At 46.8% G+C, this 18387-nt stretch overlaps 1 protein-coding gene across 7 annotated transcripts in view; it reads right to left on the bottom strand.

The window, feature by feature from the left end:
• Positions 1 to 18387, bottom strand: part of CHD6 (chromodomain helicase DNA binding protein 6) — a 275948-nt gene that overhangs the window by 205542 nt on the left and 52019 nt on the right. For 6 of the 7 annotated variants that reach the window (XM_073555368.1, XM_073555372.1, XM_073555373.1 and 3 more), the window contains 2 exons: positions 18108 to 18255; positions 1881 to 2030 (listed from right to left, as the gene is read on the bottom strand). In XM_073555368.1, coding sequence (XP_073411469.1) covers positions 1881 to 2030; positions 18108 to 18255 — 298 coding nt within the window. The remainder of the gene's footprint in view (positions 1 to 1880; positions 2031 to 18107; positions 18256 to 18387) is intronic. The other variant, XM_073555370.1, reaches the window with a different exon arrangement.

The raw sequence follows: 18387 nt of genomic DNA on the forward strand, positions 1-18387 counted from the left end.
AATCCATGGGTTATTATCAAGAGGAAGATGAGAGACACCAGATCCAACAATGCAGACGAGCTAAAGGCTGCTATCAAAGCAACCTTGGCTTCCATAACACCTCAGCAGTGCCACAGGCTGATCGCCTCCATGCCATGCCACACTGATGCAAAAGGAGCCCTGACCAAGTATTGAGTGCATTTACTGAACATACATTTCAGTAGGCCAACATTTAGAATTTTAAAATCATTTTTCAAGCTGGTGTTATAAAATATTCTAATTTACTGAGATAATGACGTTTGGGTGTTCATTGGCTGTAAGCCATAATCATCAAAATTACAAGAATTAAACACGTGAAATAGATCACTGTTTGTAATGACTCTACATAATATACAGCTCTGGCAAAAATTAAGAGACCACTGCACAGTTTTATAAAAATCAGCTTCTCTACATGTCTGACAGCCATTCCATTCCAGTGTCATTTGAATTCCAACCAGAGGACACCTCATTTGCAAAGGACGTATGAATCAAGCCGCATACAAGGTTATCCTGGAAAAACAATTGATTCCTTCTGCTCAGGCAATGTTCCCAAACTCTGAGGACTGGTTTTTCCAGCAGGACAAAGCGCCATGCCACACAGCTAGGTCAATTAATGTGTGGATGAAGGACCACCACATCAAATCCCTGTCATGGCCAGCCCAATCTCCAGACCTGAACCCCATTGAAAACCTCTGGAATGTAATCAAGAGGAAGATGGATAGTCACAAGCCATCAAACAAAGAAGTACTGCTTAAATTTTTGTACCAGCAGTGGCACAAGGTCACCCAAAAGCAGTGTGAAAGACTGGTGGAAAGCATGCCAAGACGCATGAAAGCTGTGATTAAAAATCATGGTTATTCCACAAAATATTGATTTCTGAACTCTTCCTGAGTTAAAACATTAGTATTGTTGTTTCTAAATGATTATGAACTTGTTTTCTTAGCATAATTTGAGGTCTGCAAGCGCTGCATTTTTTTGATACTTTGACCATTTCTCATTTTCTGAAAATAAATACAAAAGTTAATGTTTGGAAATTTGAAGACATGTCAGTAGTTTATAGAATAAAAGAGCTATTTACATTTTATTCAAAAATATACCTATAAAGAGAAAAATCAGACAAACTGAAAATTTTGCAGCGGTCTCTTAATTTTTGCCAGAGCTGTATGAGATTCACTTTTTGTATTGAAGAACTGACATAAATTAACTTTTTGATGATCTTCTAATTTAGTGCGAAACACTTGTACATCACCTAATGGGCTCATGAGTGCCCACAGAGGTAGGTAAATGTAAATTTGGAAGAGAGGGATTGTTCTCAATCTGGCACAAATATTGCAGAACTCAATCCTAAAGCATACCAAGGCATTGCAGAGAATAGTGGCGACACTTTGTTTTGTGCATAGGGACAATATCATATCGAAAACATTTTCTTAAGTCCAGAAATATAGTGTACAATGTTGGATATGGAAGATCATGACTAATTTGCACATAGTTTTATCACAACCCTTTTATTTGGGGGAACAGGCGTCCTAACTGAAATCCATGCAACACAATACCCAACACCAGTGCTTAAACTGCCTAATATATTTGTGGTTGAATGGAGGCACAAAGGAGAACAGGAAAAGTGCGGTATCTCCAGGTAGAGTTACTCTAGTTAACGTATCGTACATACACAACATATGCTTACCAACCCAGATACAAATGCCTAGTACATTGCTGAGATTTAGCAATAAAGAACATTGTCTTTGTGCTTTCATACTTTATCTAAAGGTGTATCTACAATTTCAGCATTACCTCCAACATAAAATCTAGCATTATTGTCAGATCATACAGATTTTAATATATACACAAGATAGCCATCTAACCTCGGCTTGCCATGCCAGCGTTGATGCCGATAGTGCAGATGCTCTCCCGGCTCCCAACACAGCGATAGTTTCTCCATCATCATCCACCACTTTGAAATCAAGATCTTCATTATACTTTCTTCGTTTCACCTGACGACCCGACCTCCTCTTCTAAGCAGAAGGGAGATTGTTATTTTACATGAAACCATAAGAAAACCACTTAAATTTTACAATGAGAAAAAAAAAAAAAAAAAAGTATAAAACCATTAACAACGGAAAAATAAGTGATACATTTTGGGATAAATCCTTTACTCTGCCATAAAGGAAGTATTAGCAGCCAATATGATAAATATGTTTTGTAACTTGAGAGTTGGATAGTTTGCATTTTCTCAGTGACTCTAAAGTACACAAAAGTTCTTTAGAACTATAAATAGGAGCATAAATGGCAAATACATACAGAAACAAATTATGCGGTATGTTTCAGATTGCAAGAAATCAACATATGTGCTTCAAAAGTTGCACATTATATTGAAAGGGCTATGTCAAAGCCAAATCCTTTGCCACATGCCCTATTAAAGCACATGGCTATCATGGATGAGTGAAGCCTGTCTCTCACTCTGACAACCCATCCACCCACCATGGCCACCAGCTGAACCTTGGGCAAACTTCAACCTAAAAATGAATTGTAGTAATCAGACAATTCAATTCATAAGTATTATAGCACTATAATACGGGGGTGAGTACATAGCAAGCCAGCATACACAAGTTCATGCATACAGTTGTGCTCAAAAGATTACATACGTCGGCAGAATCTTTGCAGACGGAAATATGTAGACGGAAACTCAAATCACCAACATATAAAAGAAACAATACATGGGAAAGTTGTGTCATGACAATCTATTGCGAAATTTTAAATGTGACCTGTCATTACTGTCAATCAATATTTTTATGACATACATGTCATTCCTCTGTGTACAGTGACACAAGTTCAATATTGAAAGTGCCAAGAATGAACCAAATACATGGCTGCCACACGTGGTTACAAAGTGTATGTTTTAATAGCAGCAATTCACAGAATAATTTATTTCAAAAAAGCATTTCAGTCCGCAACAAGAGACATTCCATTGATTAGCAGGACAGATTTGTTGTCCCACTATTAAGCTTGAATGCCACAAAGAAATTAATGTATTAGTGTACTGATATATAGTTGTCCTAATGTGGCAGATGACCAACGATTCAAAGTCTGTTTCATTGACTTTTTTTCAGAGTATTATGAGACTTCTGGGTTGGTGCATTATCCTGCAAAAACGAGACACGTTTGAAAAGTTTTTGCTAAAAGGTCCAGCCTTCACCTGACATTTTTAAAGGGAAGCTGACAGCGGATACATACTGCACGAACCACAGATAGCATGTATCAGACACTGGCTTTATGATCTCAGCCAGGTATGCTTGACTATGAAAGTCTGCAATGTTTTAACCCCTTAAGCCCCAAGGGTGGTTTGCATGTTCATAACCGGGCCAATTTTTACAATTCTGACCACTGTCCCTTTATGAGGTAATAACTCTGAAACGCTTCTATGGATCCCGGTGATTCTGACATTGTTTTCTCGTGACATATTGTAGTTCATGTTAGTGGAAAAATTTCATTCAAATAACTTGCGTTTATTTGTCAAATAAACGGAAATTTGGTGAAAATTTTGAAAATTTCGCAATTTTCCAACTTTGAATTTTTATGCCCTTAAATTACAGAGATATGGCACACAAAAAACTTGATAAGTAACATTTCCCACATGTTTACTTTACATCAGCACAATTTTGGATCCAAATTTTTTTTTGTTAGGAAGTTATAAGGGTTAAAAATTGACCAGCGATTTCTCATTTTTGCAACACCATTTTATTTTTACGGACCACATCACATTTGAAGCCACTTTGCGGGGTCTATATGATAGAAAATACCCAAAAGTGACACCATTCTAAAAACTGCACCCCTTAAGGTCCTCAAAACCACATTCAAGAAGTTTATTAACCCTTTAGGTGCGTCACAGTAATTTTTTGAATATTTAAAAAAAAAAAAAATGAACATTTAACTTTTTTTCACAAAAAAAATAATTCAGGTTCAATTTTTTTTATTTTACCAAGGGTAACGGAGAAATTGGACAGCAAAATTTATTGTGCAATTTGTCCTGAGTACGCTGATACCTGATATGTTGGGGGAACCACTGTTTCGGCGCATGGCTGAGCTCAGAAAGGAAGGAGCACCGTTTGACTTTTTCAATGCAAAACTGACTGGAATTCAGATCGGACGCCATGTCACGTTTGGAGAGCCCCTGATGTACCTAAACAGTGGAAACCCCCCACAAATGACCCCATTTTGGAAACTAGACCCCCCAAGGAACTTATCTAGATATGAGGTGAGAACTTTGAACCCCCAAGGGCTTCACAGAAGTTTATAACATACAGCCGTACAATTCTTATTTTTCCCTCAATTCTTATTTTTCCAAGGGTAACAGGACCCTAAAAGTTAATGTGCAATTTGTCCTGAGTACGCCGATACCCCACATGTGGGGGTAAACCACTATTTGGGCGCATGGCAGAGCTTGGAAGGGAAGCAGCGCCATTTGACGTTTTTGGCTGGAATTGAGATCTGACACCATGTCGCGTTTGGAGAGCCCCTAATGTACCAAAACAGTGGAAACCCCCCACAAATGACACCATTTTGGAAACTAGACCCCGCAAAGAACTTATCTAGATGTGTGGTGAGCACTTTGACCCCTGCAGTGCTTCACAGAAGTTTATAACGCCCGGGCGTGAAAATAAAAAAATCATATTTTTTCCACAAACATGATCGTTTAGTCACCAATTTTTTTTTATTTTCCCAAGGGTACCATGAGAAATTGGACCCCAAAAGTTGTTGTCCAATTTGTCCTGAGTACGCTGATACCCCATATGTGGGAGAAAACTACTGTATGGGCACACGGCGGGTCTCGGAAGGGAAGTAGTGACGTTTTGGAATGCAGACTTTGATGGAATGGTCTGCGGGTGTCATGTTGCTTTTGGAGAGCCCCTGATGTACCTAAACAGTGGAAACCCCCCCCACAAGTGACCCCATTTTGGAAACTACACCCCCCACGGAACTTATCTAGATGTGTGGTGAGCACTCTAAACCCCCAAGTGCTTCACAGAAGTTTATAACACCCGGGCGTGAAAATTAAAAAAAAACATTTTTTTCCACAAAAATTATATTTTTGCCCCCAATTTTTTATTTTCCTAAGAGAAACAGGAGAAATTGGACCCCAAAAGTTGTTTTGCAATTTGTCCTGAGTAGGCTGATACACCACCATATGTGGGGGTAAAACACTGTTTGGGCGCATGGCAGAGCTTGGAAGGGAAGGACCACCATTTGACTTTTTCAACTCAGAATTGGCTGGAATTGAGATCAGAAGCCATGTTGCATTTGGAGAGCACCTGATGTGCCCAAACAGTGGAAACCCCCAATTCTAACTCCAACCCTAACCCCAACACACCCCTAACCCTAATCTCAGCCCTAACCCTAGCCCTAACCCTGGTCCTAACCCTAATGGGAAAATGGAAATAAATACATTTTCTTTTAATTTTATTATTTTTCCCTAACTAAGGGGGGTGATAACGGGTGGTTTGATTTACTATTTATGGCGGGTTTTTATGTTTGGCAGCGGTCACACTCTAAGGCCTGTTTCACACATCCGTTTTTGACCATCAGTCAAAATCCGCCGTTTTTGCAAAAAAAGGATCCGCCATTTTTTTTGGCGGATCCGTTTTTCCCCCATTGACTTGCATTACCGGCGGATCTTGACGGATGGCCATCCGTTGGATCCGTTTTTTTGCGGATTCGTCAATTTTTTTGCGTCCGCAGAGATGCCTGGACGGACCATGTAATGTTTTTTGTACCGCAGGATCCGCATTTTTATAATAATAATAATCTTTATTTTTATATAGCGCTAACATATTCCGCAGCGCTTTACAGTTTGCACACATTTTCATCACTGTCCCTGGTGGGGCTCACAATCTATATTCCCTATCAGTATGTCTTTGGAGTGTGGGAGGAAACCGGAGTGCCCGGAGGAAACCCACGCAAACACGGGGAGAACATACAAACTCCTTGCAGATGTTGTCCTTGGTGGGATTCGAACCCAGGACTCCAGCGCTGCAGCCTTGCAGCGCTAACCACTGAGCCACCGTGCTGCCCCTTTTTATAGAGCGCATGCCCGGAGGAATGTCAGGAGCCAATTTAACCCTGAACTCATTTCTGGTGGACAGAGAAAAAATTCTCTCTCTCTCGCTCTCCTTCCAGGGCAGCGGTTCCTTTAAAATTCTTCATTCGGCGGATCCGTCAAAAAACGGATCCGGTGGCATCTGTTCATATCATGTAGGAACGGATCCGCTTTCCGCCTTTTTGGCGGATTTTAACTGGCGGATTTTAACTGACACAAAAAACTGAAGTGTGAAACAGGCCTAAAAAACGCTTTTTATTGTAAAAATAGTTTTTGCATCACCACATATTGAGAGCTATAATTTTTCCGTATTTTGACCCACCGAGTCATGTGAGGTCTTATTTTTTGCGGGACGAGTTGACGTTTTTATTGGTACCATTTTCGGGCACGTGACATTTTTTGATCGCTTTTTATTCCGATTTTTGGGACGCAGAATGAACAAAAACCAGCGTTTCATGAATTTCTTTTGGGGGGGTGCGTTTACACCGTTCCGCGTGCGATAAAATTGATAAAGCGGCTTTATTCTTCGGGTCAGTACGGTTACAGCGATACCTCATTTAGGTCGTTTTTTTATGTTTTGTCGGTTTTATGCAATGAAAACTATTTTATATAAAAAATAATTATTTTTGCATCGCTTTGTTCTGCAAGCTATAACTTTTTTATTTTTTCGCTGATGATGCTGTATGGCGGCTCGTTTTTTGCGGGACAAGATGATATTTTCAGCGGTACCATGGATATTTATATGCGTCTTTTTGATCGCGCGTTATTGCACTTTTTGTTCGGTGGTATGATAAATCATTTTTTGCTTCGTTTTTTATATTTTTTTTTAAGGGGTTCGCTAAAGGGGTTAACTAATGGGACAGTTTTATAGGGCGGATCATTACGGACGTGGCGATACCTAATGTGTACTTTTATTGTTTTTTTTTTTATTTCCAAAAAATGAATTTATTGGGGGAATATTTTTTTTTTCTAATTTATTTGGCGATTTTTTTTAAAAATTATTTTAACTTTTTTTTTTTTTTTTTTTTACTTTATTACATTGTCCCAGGTGGGACATCACTGTCCTGTGACAGATCAGCGATCTGTCACATCACCGATCACTGTGACAGATCAGCGATCTGTCACAGGTAGTGCAGCAGGCTTCCTCGTGCCTGCGCTTCGCAGGCACTGAGGAAGCCGGCTCCCTGCAGGCCCCCGAAGGTCCCCGTCACCATCTTGGATTCGGGGGCCTGCAGGGAAGGAGCCCCCGCAGCAGCGCTGCACATTGCGCTGCCGTGGTGGGGCTCAGGGAAGCACGGAAGGAGCCCCCTCCGTGCCGATGCTTCCCTTTAACCCCCGGTACACCGCGATCGTGTTTGATCGCGGTGTGCAAGGGGTTAACGTGTCGGGGGAGGTCCGTGACCGCCCCTGACACATTGTGCCGGGTGTCAGCTGTGATAATCAGCTGACACCCGGCCGCGATCAGCGGTGATCACCACGTGGGCGCCGCTGATCGCTATGACGTACTATCCCGTCTCTGGGAATTAAGTCCCAGGGCACATGGACGGGATAGTACGTCATATGGGATTAAGGGGTTAAAGAAAAACATACATTAACCCCTTTCTGACATCGGGTGTAAGTTTAGGCCAATGTCGGACTCCCTCCCTTTGAAGTGGGCAGCGGCGATGAGCCCACATCTTTCCTGGCACGTGTCAGCTGTTTTGAACAGCAGACACGTTTCCGGAACAGCCAGGGGGTGAAATCGCGATCCACCCGGGGCTATTAACCCGTTAAATGCTGCTGACAAACCCTGACAGCGGCATTTAACATGCGCTTCCGGCAATCGTGCCGGAAATCTGCCCATCGGTGACCCCTGTCACGTGATCGCGGGTCATCAATGGGTTGGCATGACAACCAGAGGTCTTCGGTGGTCGGCGCTCATAGCAAGTGAGTAATTCTTCTACATAAAGGTGATGATTAGAGCTAATCGGGTTATGGCAGATTCTATTCTCCCATCGATACTATTGAAGCATGCCAAAAGTGAAAAAAAAAAAGATTTTTAAAAATATAAAAAATATATATACACGTGGTCAAAATTGTTGGCACTCCTCGTTTAATGACAGAAAAACCCACAATGGTCACAGAAATAACCTGAATCTCACAAAAGTAATAATAAATCAAAACTTTATGAAAATGAACAAATGAAAGTCAGACATTGCTTTTCAACCATGCTTCAACAGAATTTTTAAAAAAATAAATCTCATGAAATAGGCCTGGACAAAAATGATGGTACCCCTGAAAATAATGTGACAAAAGGGACATGTTAAATCAATGTGTGTCCACTAATTAGCCTCAAAGGTGTCTACAATCTTAGTATCTGTAGCCCTCTATACAGGCCCACTCATTGATTCCCATTGTGGTGTTTGGTGACATGTTGTGTATCACACTCAACATGGACCAGAAGAAGCGAAAGAAAGAGTTGTCCTGACATGGCCGCAGGATGAAAATTGATGACAAATCAAAGTGACGGATAATACGAATGGTAACAAGAGAGTCCAGAAAAACTTCTAAATAGATTAAAGGTGAACTTCAAGCTCAAGGAACATCAGTGTCAGATTGCACCATCTGTCGTTGCATGAGCCAAAGTGGACTTCATGGGAGACAACAAAGGAGGACATAAAATCATAAAAAAGCCAGCTCTATGTTCCAAAACAGAAAAATGAAGCATATCAAGAAAAGAACACTGTCCCTACTGTGAAACATGGAGGAGGCTCTGTTATGTTCTGGGGCTGCTTTGCTGCATCTGGCACAGGGTGTCTAGAATCTGTGCAGGGTGCAATGAAATCTCAAGACCATCAAGGGATTCTAGAGAGAAATGTGCTGCCAAGCGTCAGAAAGCTTGGTCTCAGTCGCAGGTCATGGGTCTTGCAACAAGTTAATGACCCAAAACACACAGCTAAAAACACCCAAGCATGCCTAAGAGGAAAACATTGGACTATTCTGAAGAGCCCTGACCTAAATCTTATTAAGCATCTTTGGAAAGAGCTGAAACATGCCGTCTGGAAAAGGCGAACCTTCAAACACGAGAAACATGGATTTTTGTGAGTACTCACCGTAAAATCCTTTTCTCCGAGACGCTCATTGGGGGACACAGACTGTGGGTGTGTGCTTCTGCCGTCTGGAGGCTGACACTAAGTATACAAAAAAAAGAGTTAGCTCCTCCTCCGCCGCATACACCCTCGCCCCCAGACCGGGCGTAACTCAGTTTAGTGCATAAGCAGTAGGAGAACGCGCCTTAAACTCAGGCAAGAAATTATACGTCTGAAAAAGGGACCACCCTGATCCTTACATAAGGATTTGTATAATTCAAAATAAACAGATGCCAACTGGCTAATAGGGTGGGTGCTGTGTCCCCCAATGAGCGTCTCGGAGAAAAGGATTTTACGGTGAGTACTCACAAAAATCCATGTTTCTCCTTCGTCTCATTGGGGGACACAGAGACTGTGGGACGTTCTAAAGCAGTCCCTGGGCGGGATCTTAGCTCACCCAATCCATGCTATTTTGCGCCCCTGATTAGAGGTGCGCAACTGCTGCCTGGAGAATCTTTCTTCCCAGGCTTGCATCCGAGGATGCCTGGGTATGTACGTTATAATGTTTGACAAACGTATGCAAACTGGACCAGGTAGCTGCTTTGCACACCTGTTCCGCTGAAGCCTGGTGTCGCAGTGCCCATGAGGCACCCACTGCTCGAGCCGAGTGTGCCTTGATCCCTGCCGGAACCGGCGTGCCACTGATTTGATATGATTCTTGGACTGTCAGACGAACCCATCTGGCCAAAGTCGCTCTGGACACAGCGAGTCCCTTCCGCCGCCCTTCTGGAATCACGAATAGAGAGTCTGTCTGGCGGAATGGCGCTGTCCTTGTCACATACCTCCTAAGGGCTCTTACCAGATCCAGGGTGTGCAATGCCTTTTCTACCCTATGCACCGGTGCCGGGCAAAACGAGGGTAAGACAATGTCTTCTTTGATATGGAATGCAGAGACAACCTTCCGCAAGAAGGGGGGAGCTGGCCTTAAAACTACTTTATCCTTATAAAAAGTCAGGAACGGCGGTTTACAAGATAAAGCCGCCAGCTCCGAAACCCGCCTAATAGATGTTATCGCTACCAGAAAAACGACCTTCCTGGACAGGTAAGGTAAGGAGACTTCTTGTAACGGTTCGAAGGGAGGCTCCTGAAGGGCCCTGAGCACTAAGTTCAGGTCCCATGATTCCATCGGTGCCTTATAGGGGGGTACTAAATGTGCGACCCCTTGCATAAACGTCCTAACCTGCCAGATCGAAGCGACCTTTCGTTGGAAAAGCACCGACAGGGCCGAGACTTGCGTTCTGAGCGAACTCGGAGCCAATCCCGCGTCCAGCCCTGCCTGCAGAAAAGCCAGTACGTTGGGGATCGAAAAAACCAGAGGAGCCACTCCGCGATCCCTACACCAACGGAAAAACACTTCCCAAGTCCGATGATATACCTTCGCCGAGGAAGGCTTTCGGGCACTCACCATCGTGGCCACCACATCGCGCCTGAATCCTGCCTGTGTTAACAGCCAAGACTCAATGGCCACGCCGTCAAACACAGGGCCCCTAAGTTCGGATGGCAGATCGGCCCCTGGGACAGTAAGTCCGGCCGATCTGGGAGACGCCAGGGTACGTCCACCACTAGTTGAACCAGATCTGCATACCAGGCCCGCCGAGGCCAGTCTGGGGCCAGCAGAATTGCTGGAACCTTCTCTCTCCTTATCTTTCTGATGACTCTTGGAAGCAGAGGTAGCGGGGGGAACAAGTACGGGAGCCGAAACTGGCTCCACGGAAGCACCAGAGCGTCTGCTGCGATTGCCTGCGGGTCGAGGGATCGAGCGACGAACCTTTGAATCTTGGCGTTCTCTCTGGATGCCATAAGGTCCACGTCTGGTGTCCCCCACCGTTGGCAGATCTGTTGAAAAACCTCGGGGTGCAGGGACCACTCCCCTGCCGCGACCCCCTGTCGGCTGAGAAAATCCGCCGCCCAGTTTTCGATTCCCGGAATGTGCACCGCTGAAATTACCACGTGGTTTTTCTCGGCCCAACGCAGTACCAGCCCGACCTCGCGCATGGCTGCCTGGCTGCGCGTGCCCCCCTGATGGTTCACATACGCTACCGCTGTAGCATTGTCCGACTGAACGCGCACCGGCCGGTTTGTCAGCCAACGCTGAAAATGTTGCAGGGCCAATCGTATTGCCCGTATCTCCAGAATGTTGATCGGGAGAATTACCTCCCGAAAGGACCACCGCCCCTGGGCTGTGTGACTCTGGAAAACTGCTCCCCAACCCTGCATGCTTGCATCGGTCGTCACCACCAACCACTGTTCCGGGGGAAAGGGTTTCCCCTGAACCAGAGACGAGTCGCGAGTCCACCACTGGAGTGACCGTCGGACCGGTGGAGACAAACTGCACCGATGATTGAGGGAAAGCAGCCTTCGGTCCCATGCTGACAAGAGCGCACGTTGAAGCGGACGGAGATGGAACTGGGCAAACGGGATTGCCTCCATCGCCGCCACCATTCTGCCCAACACACTCATGCCGTACCGGATGGATCTGGAGCCCGGCTGAAGAAGGTTCCGTACCCCCTGTTTGTTCCTTTGCGCCTTGTCCTGAGGGAGGATCACCAGCCCCTGGGAGGTGTCGAAAACCATGCCTAGAAATACGATTCTCTGAGCCGGAACCAAGGACGACTTGTTCCGATTGATCAGCCAACCTAGGCGGACCAGGGTATCCAGAGTGATACCGACATTCTCCTGGCACGCCTGAAACGACGGCCCCTTTACCAAAAGGTCGTCCAGGTAGGGTAGTACCGTTATGCCCCGAGCATGCAGGATGGCCATAACCACCGCCATTATCTTTGTAAAGACTCTGGGGGCAGTGGCCAGACCGAAGGGCAGAGCAACAAATTGGAAATGTCGCCCTCCGATCGCAAAACGCAGGAACCTCTGGTGTGGAGGAAAAATCGGGATGTGTAGATATGCATCCTGCACATCGATCGAGGCCAGGAATTCCCCTGGATCCATGGCTGAAATGACCGAACGGAGGGATTCCATCCGAAATCGCCTGACCCTGATAAACTTGTTCAGGATCTTTAAATCCAGTACTGGCCTTACTGTCCCGTCCTTTTTGGGGACTGAAAACAGGTTGGAGTAAAAACCTTGCGTCTCTTCGCTTTTCGGCACTGGGACAATGACCCCGTTGCGCTGTAGCGTCATTATAGCCTGCAACAGACCTTCCGCCTGCGATTCTGTTCCGGAGAGCCGGGAACGGAAGAAACGCCGTGGCGGGAGTCCGACAAACTCTATCTTGTACCCGGACGATATCAGTTCTGCCACCCAAGCGTCGCGTGCCACTGCGACCCAAACGTGGCTGAACCTTAGTAGGCGTCCGCCCACTGTGTCGTCCGTAGGTACGAAGTGCCTCGAGTCATTTTGCTGGAGGCTTTTGTGATCTGGCCCCCCTCGCTCTGGGCAAACGGCCTAGGCCTCTACCCAGCGGATTGGCCCTGTAAGAAACTTGCCTTTCTCTAATCTGACCATCATTTGCGGAGGTGGATGCCCTGGCCGAAGTCCACCTCCAGGAGCTACGAAAGGGCCGAAAACGCCTCTGCGTCTGCCTGAATGCCGGCCAACTTTTCTGCTGCGGTAGAAAACTACTCTTCCCCCCTGTGGCTTCTGAGATAAGCTTATCAAGCTTTTCACCGAACAACCGATTGCCTTGAAAAGGCAATGAGGTCAAGGATTTTTTAGAGATAGAATCCGCTTTCCATAATCTCAGCCATAATGCTCGCCTTACGGCGATCGCATTTGCTGCTGCCACAGCAGAACACTCGGCCGCATCCAGAGCGGCGCCGACGAGATAATCACTCGCTCCTGATATTTGATTTGTCACCTCAAGATTTCCGCGGGCAGATCCCTGTCTTGGAGGGCCCTATGCAGAGTGTCTGCCCATGAAACCATGGCCTTAGCCACCCAGGTAGCCGCAAAGGAGGGGGCCAGAGCCGACCCTGCTGCCTCATACACTGAGCAGGCAAGCCCCTCTATGAGGCGATCAGTTGGGTCCTTAATAGAAGAACCGCTGGGTATCGACAATAGCGATCTTGATGCTAAACGTGACACCGGTGGGTCCACTACTGGCGACTCCACCCACCCTTTATGGAGTTCAGGAGGAAACGGATACTTTGCTTGCAGCGCCTTTTGCATTGCAAAGCGCTTATCCGGGTGTTCCCTATGTTTCTGGACTAGCTCCTCGAACTCCGGATGTGTGGCAAACCTTCTATGCGGACGCCTGGTTTTCTTGAAGGAGACCTTGTGACCTGAGGCCGTGGACACATCATCCTCGATCTCTAAAGTCTGGTTGACTGCCTCAATGAGGCTGTCCACCGAGTCCTGGTATCCCAGGCTTTCTGGATTCCAGGCTTCCTCCTCCTCCTCGCCCTCGTCCTGATCGCTTCCTGAGCTTGGCGACAGGGAACGAGATGCCCTAAAAATCGCCGCCGACTCCCCAGAGGGCCCGGCCGACGGAGAACGAGCTCTCTTACCATGAGCTTGTCTGGTGCTGGAGCGGCCCCTAACGGACGAAGGGTCCTGAGACGTGGACGAGCTGTCTTCCGCTGGCAGACCACCATCCTTGACCCTGCCCGGGCCTCGAAGGGACTCAATTGCCTTCGTAAGGGACATCATAGAATGCGATAAAGACACTGCCCATTCTGGGGGGTCCTGACCCCTGGGCTCTGCAACAATGGGGGGCTCCTGGGCTCGCTCCGACTCACAGGCTTCGCAAAATTTACCCGGCTGCGCCTTAGGCAGCCTGACCCCACAGGAAACGCAAACAGCGTATAGGAAAGAGTGAGCTTTCCCTTTGCCAGACATATTGCAGGGTAGGGTAGGAGGAGGGTAACCCCTTCCTTGACAACCAGTGCGGCACTCGAAACGGGGTTGCACTCACCCACCGGTAACGTCCCACCTCTTCCACGGGGTGCTCTGGCCGCAGCGAAAACTCTGAGACGTGGACGAGCTGCTTCACGTGCCGTTACTCGCCGGGGGCACTGCGGTGCACTTTGGAGAGAGGCGGCGGGGCTTCCGACCGCACTCCGGCGAGGAAATGCGAGGAGGGGGAGGGGGGGCGGGAGCCTCCGGTCACTGTGCGCGCCCGCCGCGCTCCCCGGGCCGCCGGAAGTCAGTGGGCGGGGCTTCCGGCCCCCACCGGAAGCGGCGGGCGGAACTCGCGGCCCTCCCCATACAGCGGGGACCGCGGCCGCCGGCGGAGCTTCAGCCATACTCCGGCGGGGACCTGCGAGGAGGGGGAGGAGGGCGCGCGCTCCCCGGTCACTGCGCGCCCGCCGCGCCCCCCGGGCTGCCGGAAGTCAGTGGGCGGGGCTTCCGGCTACCACCGGAAGGGGCGGGCAGGCCTCATGCGGCCTTGCGGATCTCCCCATACCGCGGGGACCGCGGCCGCCGGCGGGACTTCTGCCGCACTCCGCATGTGGCACTACTCGCACCGGGTTCCACCGGGGAGAGAGTCGGGCCCCGAAAGTAACCCCGTCGGGCAGGGGAACAGACAGCCCCGCGGCGCATTCTGGAGGGTCCCGTTCCGGGGGGGTGACCCTACAAACAAAGGTGAGCCTGGCCGCCGGGGGGGCTCTCTTGGGGTGCTCTCAACCCCATCCCTGGGCGGGGAGGGGGAGGCTACTGGGGGTGGATGCTTCGATCCCCTGGCTCACCTCGCCTCCAACTGCACCCCTGGTGTCACTACCTAGGGGTGGAAGGGGCCAACCTGAAATCCCGCGTTGCAGGAGAGGAACAAAACGTGGAGTCCGTTGGGGATCGCCCATCGCTCACACGTGCTCGCCCGTTGTAGTTCATGGGGAAATCGAATCCTCTCATCAGGATGCGTTGCCCCTCTTTACAAAATAAAAAAGAAAAATGGTTGTCTGGGGAAAAGTCCCAGATGTGTCCCTCGGTGCGGGAGAGAAAACACGTGGAGGACTACTCACACGTGGTCGCCCGTTGATGATTTGGGGAGATCGGACCCTCTCTATAGGATCCGTCGCCCCTGTCTTATCTTCAAAGAAAGGAAAAAAAAAAAAAAAAAAACCTAGTCTGGAGCTCCAGACTGCGTGTGCCTCCATCAGACACTAAGCAAAAAACTGAGTTACGCCCGGTCTGGGGGCGAGGGTGTATGCGGCGGAGGAGGAGCTAACTCTTTTTTTGTATACTTAGTGTCAGCCTCCAGACGGCAGAAGCACACACCCACAGTCTCTGTGTCCCCCAATGAGACGAAGGAGAAAACAGGAGCAGTTTGCTCTTGAGGGGTGGGCTAAAATACCCGTGGAGAGTTCCAGAAGTCTCATTGACAGTTACAGGAATCGTTAGATTGCAGTGATTGCCTCAAAAGGTTGTGCAACAAAATATTAAGTTACTTCAGGAGTTTTATTTATTTATTTATTTTTTTAATTCTGTGGAAGCATGGTTGAAAAGCAATGTCTGACTTTCATTTGTCCATTTTCATAGATTTTTAATTTTTACCGTATATGCTCGCGTATAAGCCGAGATTTTCAGCCCATTTTTTGGGCTGAAGTCCCCCCCTCGGCTTATACACGAGTCATATACCAGGGGGTTGGCGGGGGTGTCAGGTCATACTTACCCCCTGCTGGTGCGGTCTCTGCAGCCCCCCTGCTTCTCCCAGTCTCAGGCTCCTTCCTTCAGCGGTCACATGGTACCGCTCATTAAAGTCATGAATATGCGCATATTTATGACTTTCATGAGCGGTACCACGTGACCGCTGAAAGGAGCCTGAGACTGGGAGAAGCAAGGGGGCTGCAGAGACCGCACCAGGAGGGGGTAAGTATAAGCTATATTCACCTGTCCTGGGGCCACCGCTGCGCGCTGTTCTGTCCTCTTCCGCATCCTCTGTCTGTGATGTTCAGGTCAGAGGGCGCGGTGACGTAGTTAGTGCGCGCCGCTCCCTCTGACTGAACATCACTGCCAGGACGCGAAGGAGAGGACAGAGCAGCGCGCAACCATGGAGTGGAGATCAGTAAATATCGCCAATGCTGAGGTCCTGAGCCAGCGGTGACATCAGAACCTGTCACCGCCTGCTCAGGACACTGGCACAGGGCCCCCAGCGACGAGAGGCGAGTAAGTCATTTTTTTTTTTATTTGCAGCAGCAATATATGGGGGCATAATCTATGGATCAGCAATATATGGGGGGCATAATCTATGGAGCAGCAATATATGGGGGCATAATATATGGGGGCATAATCTATGGATCAGCAATATATGGGGGGCATAATCTATGGAGCAGCATATGGGGGCATAAACTATGGAGCAGCATATGGGGGCATAATCTATGGAGCATGGGGGCATAATCTATGAAGCATTTTATGGGAGCAAGATCTATGGAATATCTTATGGGGCCATAACCTTTATGGGGCAGCATATGGGGCCATTATTAACCTTTGTGCAGCATTATTTGGGGTTTATTTTGTCTGGAGCATCTTATGGGGCCATCTTGGACTGTATGGCGCATTATATGGGGTTCCTGATTCAATATGGATATTCAAAAACATTTAACCTATTGATGTCTCAATTTTACTTTTATTGGTATCTATTTTTATTTGTGAAATTTACCAGTAGCTGCTGCATTTTCCACCCTAGGCTTATACACGAGTCAATAAGTTTTCCCAGGTTTCTTTGCGGCAAATTTAGGGGGGCGGGGTCGGCTTATACACGAGTGTATATGGTAATTCTTTTGTCAGATTCAAGTTATTTCTGTCACCATTCTGGGTTTTTCTGTTATTATCTGAGCGGTACTAACAATTTTGACCACGTGTGTAAAAGTTCAAATCAACCCCATTCGCCCCATTCAAAATAAAAAAAAAAAAAAATAAAAAACATACAAATATTTGGTATCGCCTCGTTCAGAATCCCCTGATCTATCAATACAAAAAAGGATTAACCTGATCGTTAAACGGTGTAGAGATGAAAAAGTCAAAACGCCAGAATTATGTTTGTTGGTCGCCGCGACATTGCATTAAAATGCAATAACGGGAGATGAAAAGTTCATATCTGCACCAAAATGGTATAATTAAAAACTTCAGCTCAGCACGCAAAAAATAAACCTTCAACCAGCCTGAGATCATGAAAAATGGAGACACTACGGGTATCAGAAAATGTCGCTTTTTTTTCTTTTTTCACCGATTAAATAAAAAAGAACCTAGACATGTTTGGTGTCTGTGAACTCGTAATGACCTGGAGAATCATAATGGCAGGTCACTTTTAGCATTTATTGAACCTAGTAAGAAAAGCAACACAAAAAACAAGTGTACTTTTTTTTGCAATTTCACGGCTCTTGGAATTTTTTTCCCGTTTTCGAGTACATTACATGGTAAAACCCATAGGGTCGTTCAAAAGTACAACTCGTCCCACAAAAAACAAGCCCTCACATGGCCATTTTGACCAAAAAATTAAAAAGTTATGGTTCTGGGAAGAAGGGAGCAAAAAATGAAAATGCAAAACCAAAAATACCCCTGGTCGTTAAGGGGTTAAAGTCTTCTCTCTGCCCACTGCCACTGACTCATACATGCAGGCTGGGTGAGACGGGTCACTTCAGGGAAGCGGATAAGGAGAAGCCACCAAGGACCTGTCTGTCCAACTAGTTTCCTATGCGGCTTGGTCCCTGGTTGGTCTCATACATGCTGCCGGATCCGTGGGCTGTTCAGCTTTTCAAAATGGTATAATCTTTTCTACTAAAACTCAGCATGCGCACTTTTGACTGCTAGAAATATTTACAAAAACTATCTATCTCCTTATAAACAGTATGTGAAATAAACATTAAATCCTACATACATTAAGTGTACATTCATGGTGCAGGATCCGTCACACAAAGAGTACATTTGCAGACGAGCAGCAGGTGTACTTGGATAGAACAGCTATATCCACATACCTGACTGTCTAGAGACTCTGTCGACTCCTCTGTGCTCTGAGATCCCGAGTTTAACATAGAGAACTCTCCCTCCAAGCTATCTTCACATAATTCTGCTTTCCTCTTCCCTTTCTTCTTTTTCTCCACTGGGGTTGGTCCCTGTTCTTTGCTGTACAGAAATAAACCAGACTTATTCATTACAGCCATATAGGCAATGTATACCGCACAGTCCCAGGCCGGACATCATATGACTCTTGGAGGACGTCTGTAATTAAACGATACAAAAGAATACACGTATTCC

Source organism: Dendrobates tinctorius, unplaced genomic scaffold (assembly GCF_039654945.1).
Source record: "Dendrobates tinctorius isolate UK_male_01 unplaced genomic scaffold, ASM3965494v1 ptg000223l, whole genome shotgun sequence".
Lineage (NCBI taxonomy): Eukaryota > Metazoa > Chordata > Amphibia > Anura > Dendrobatidae > Dendrobates > Dendrobates tinctorius.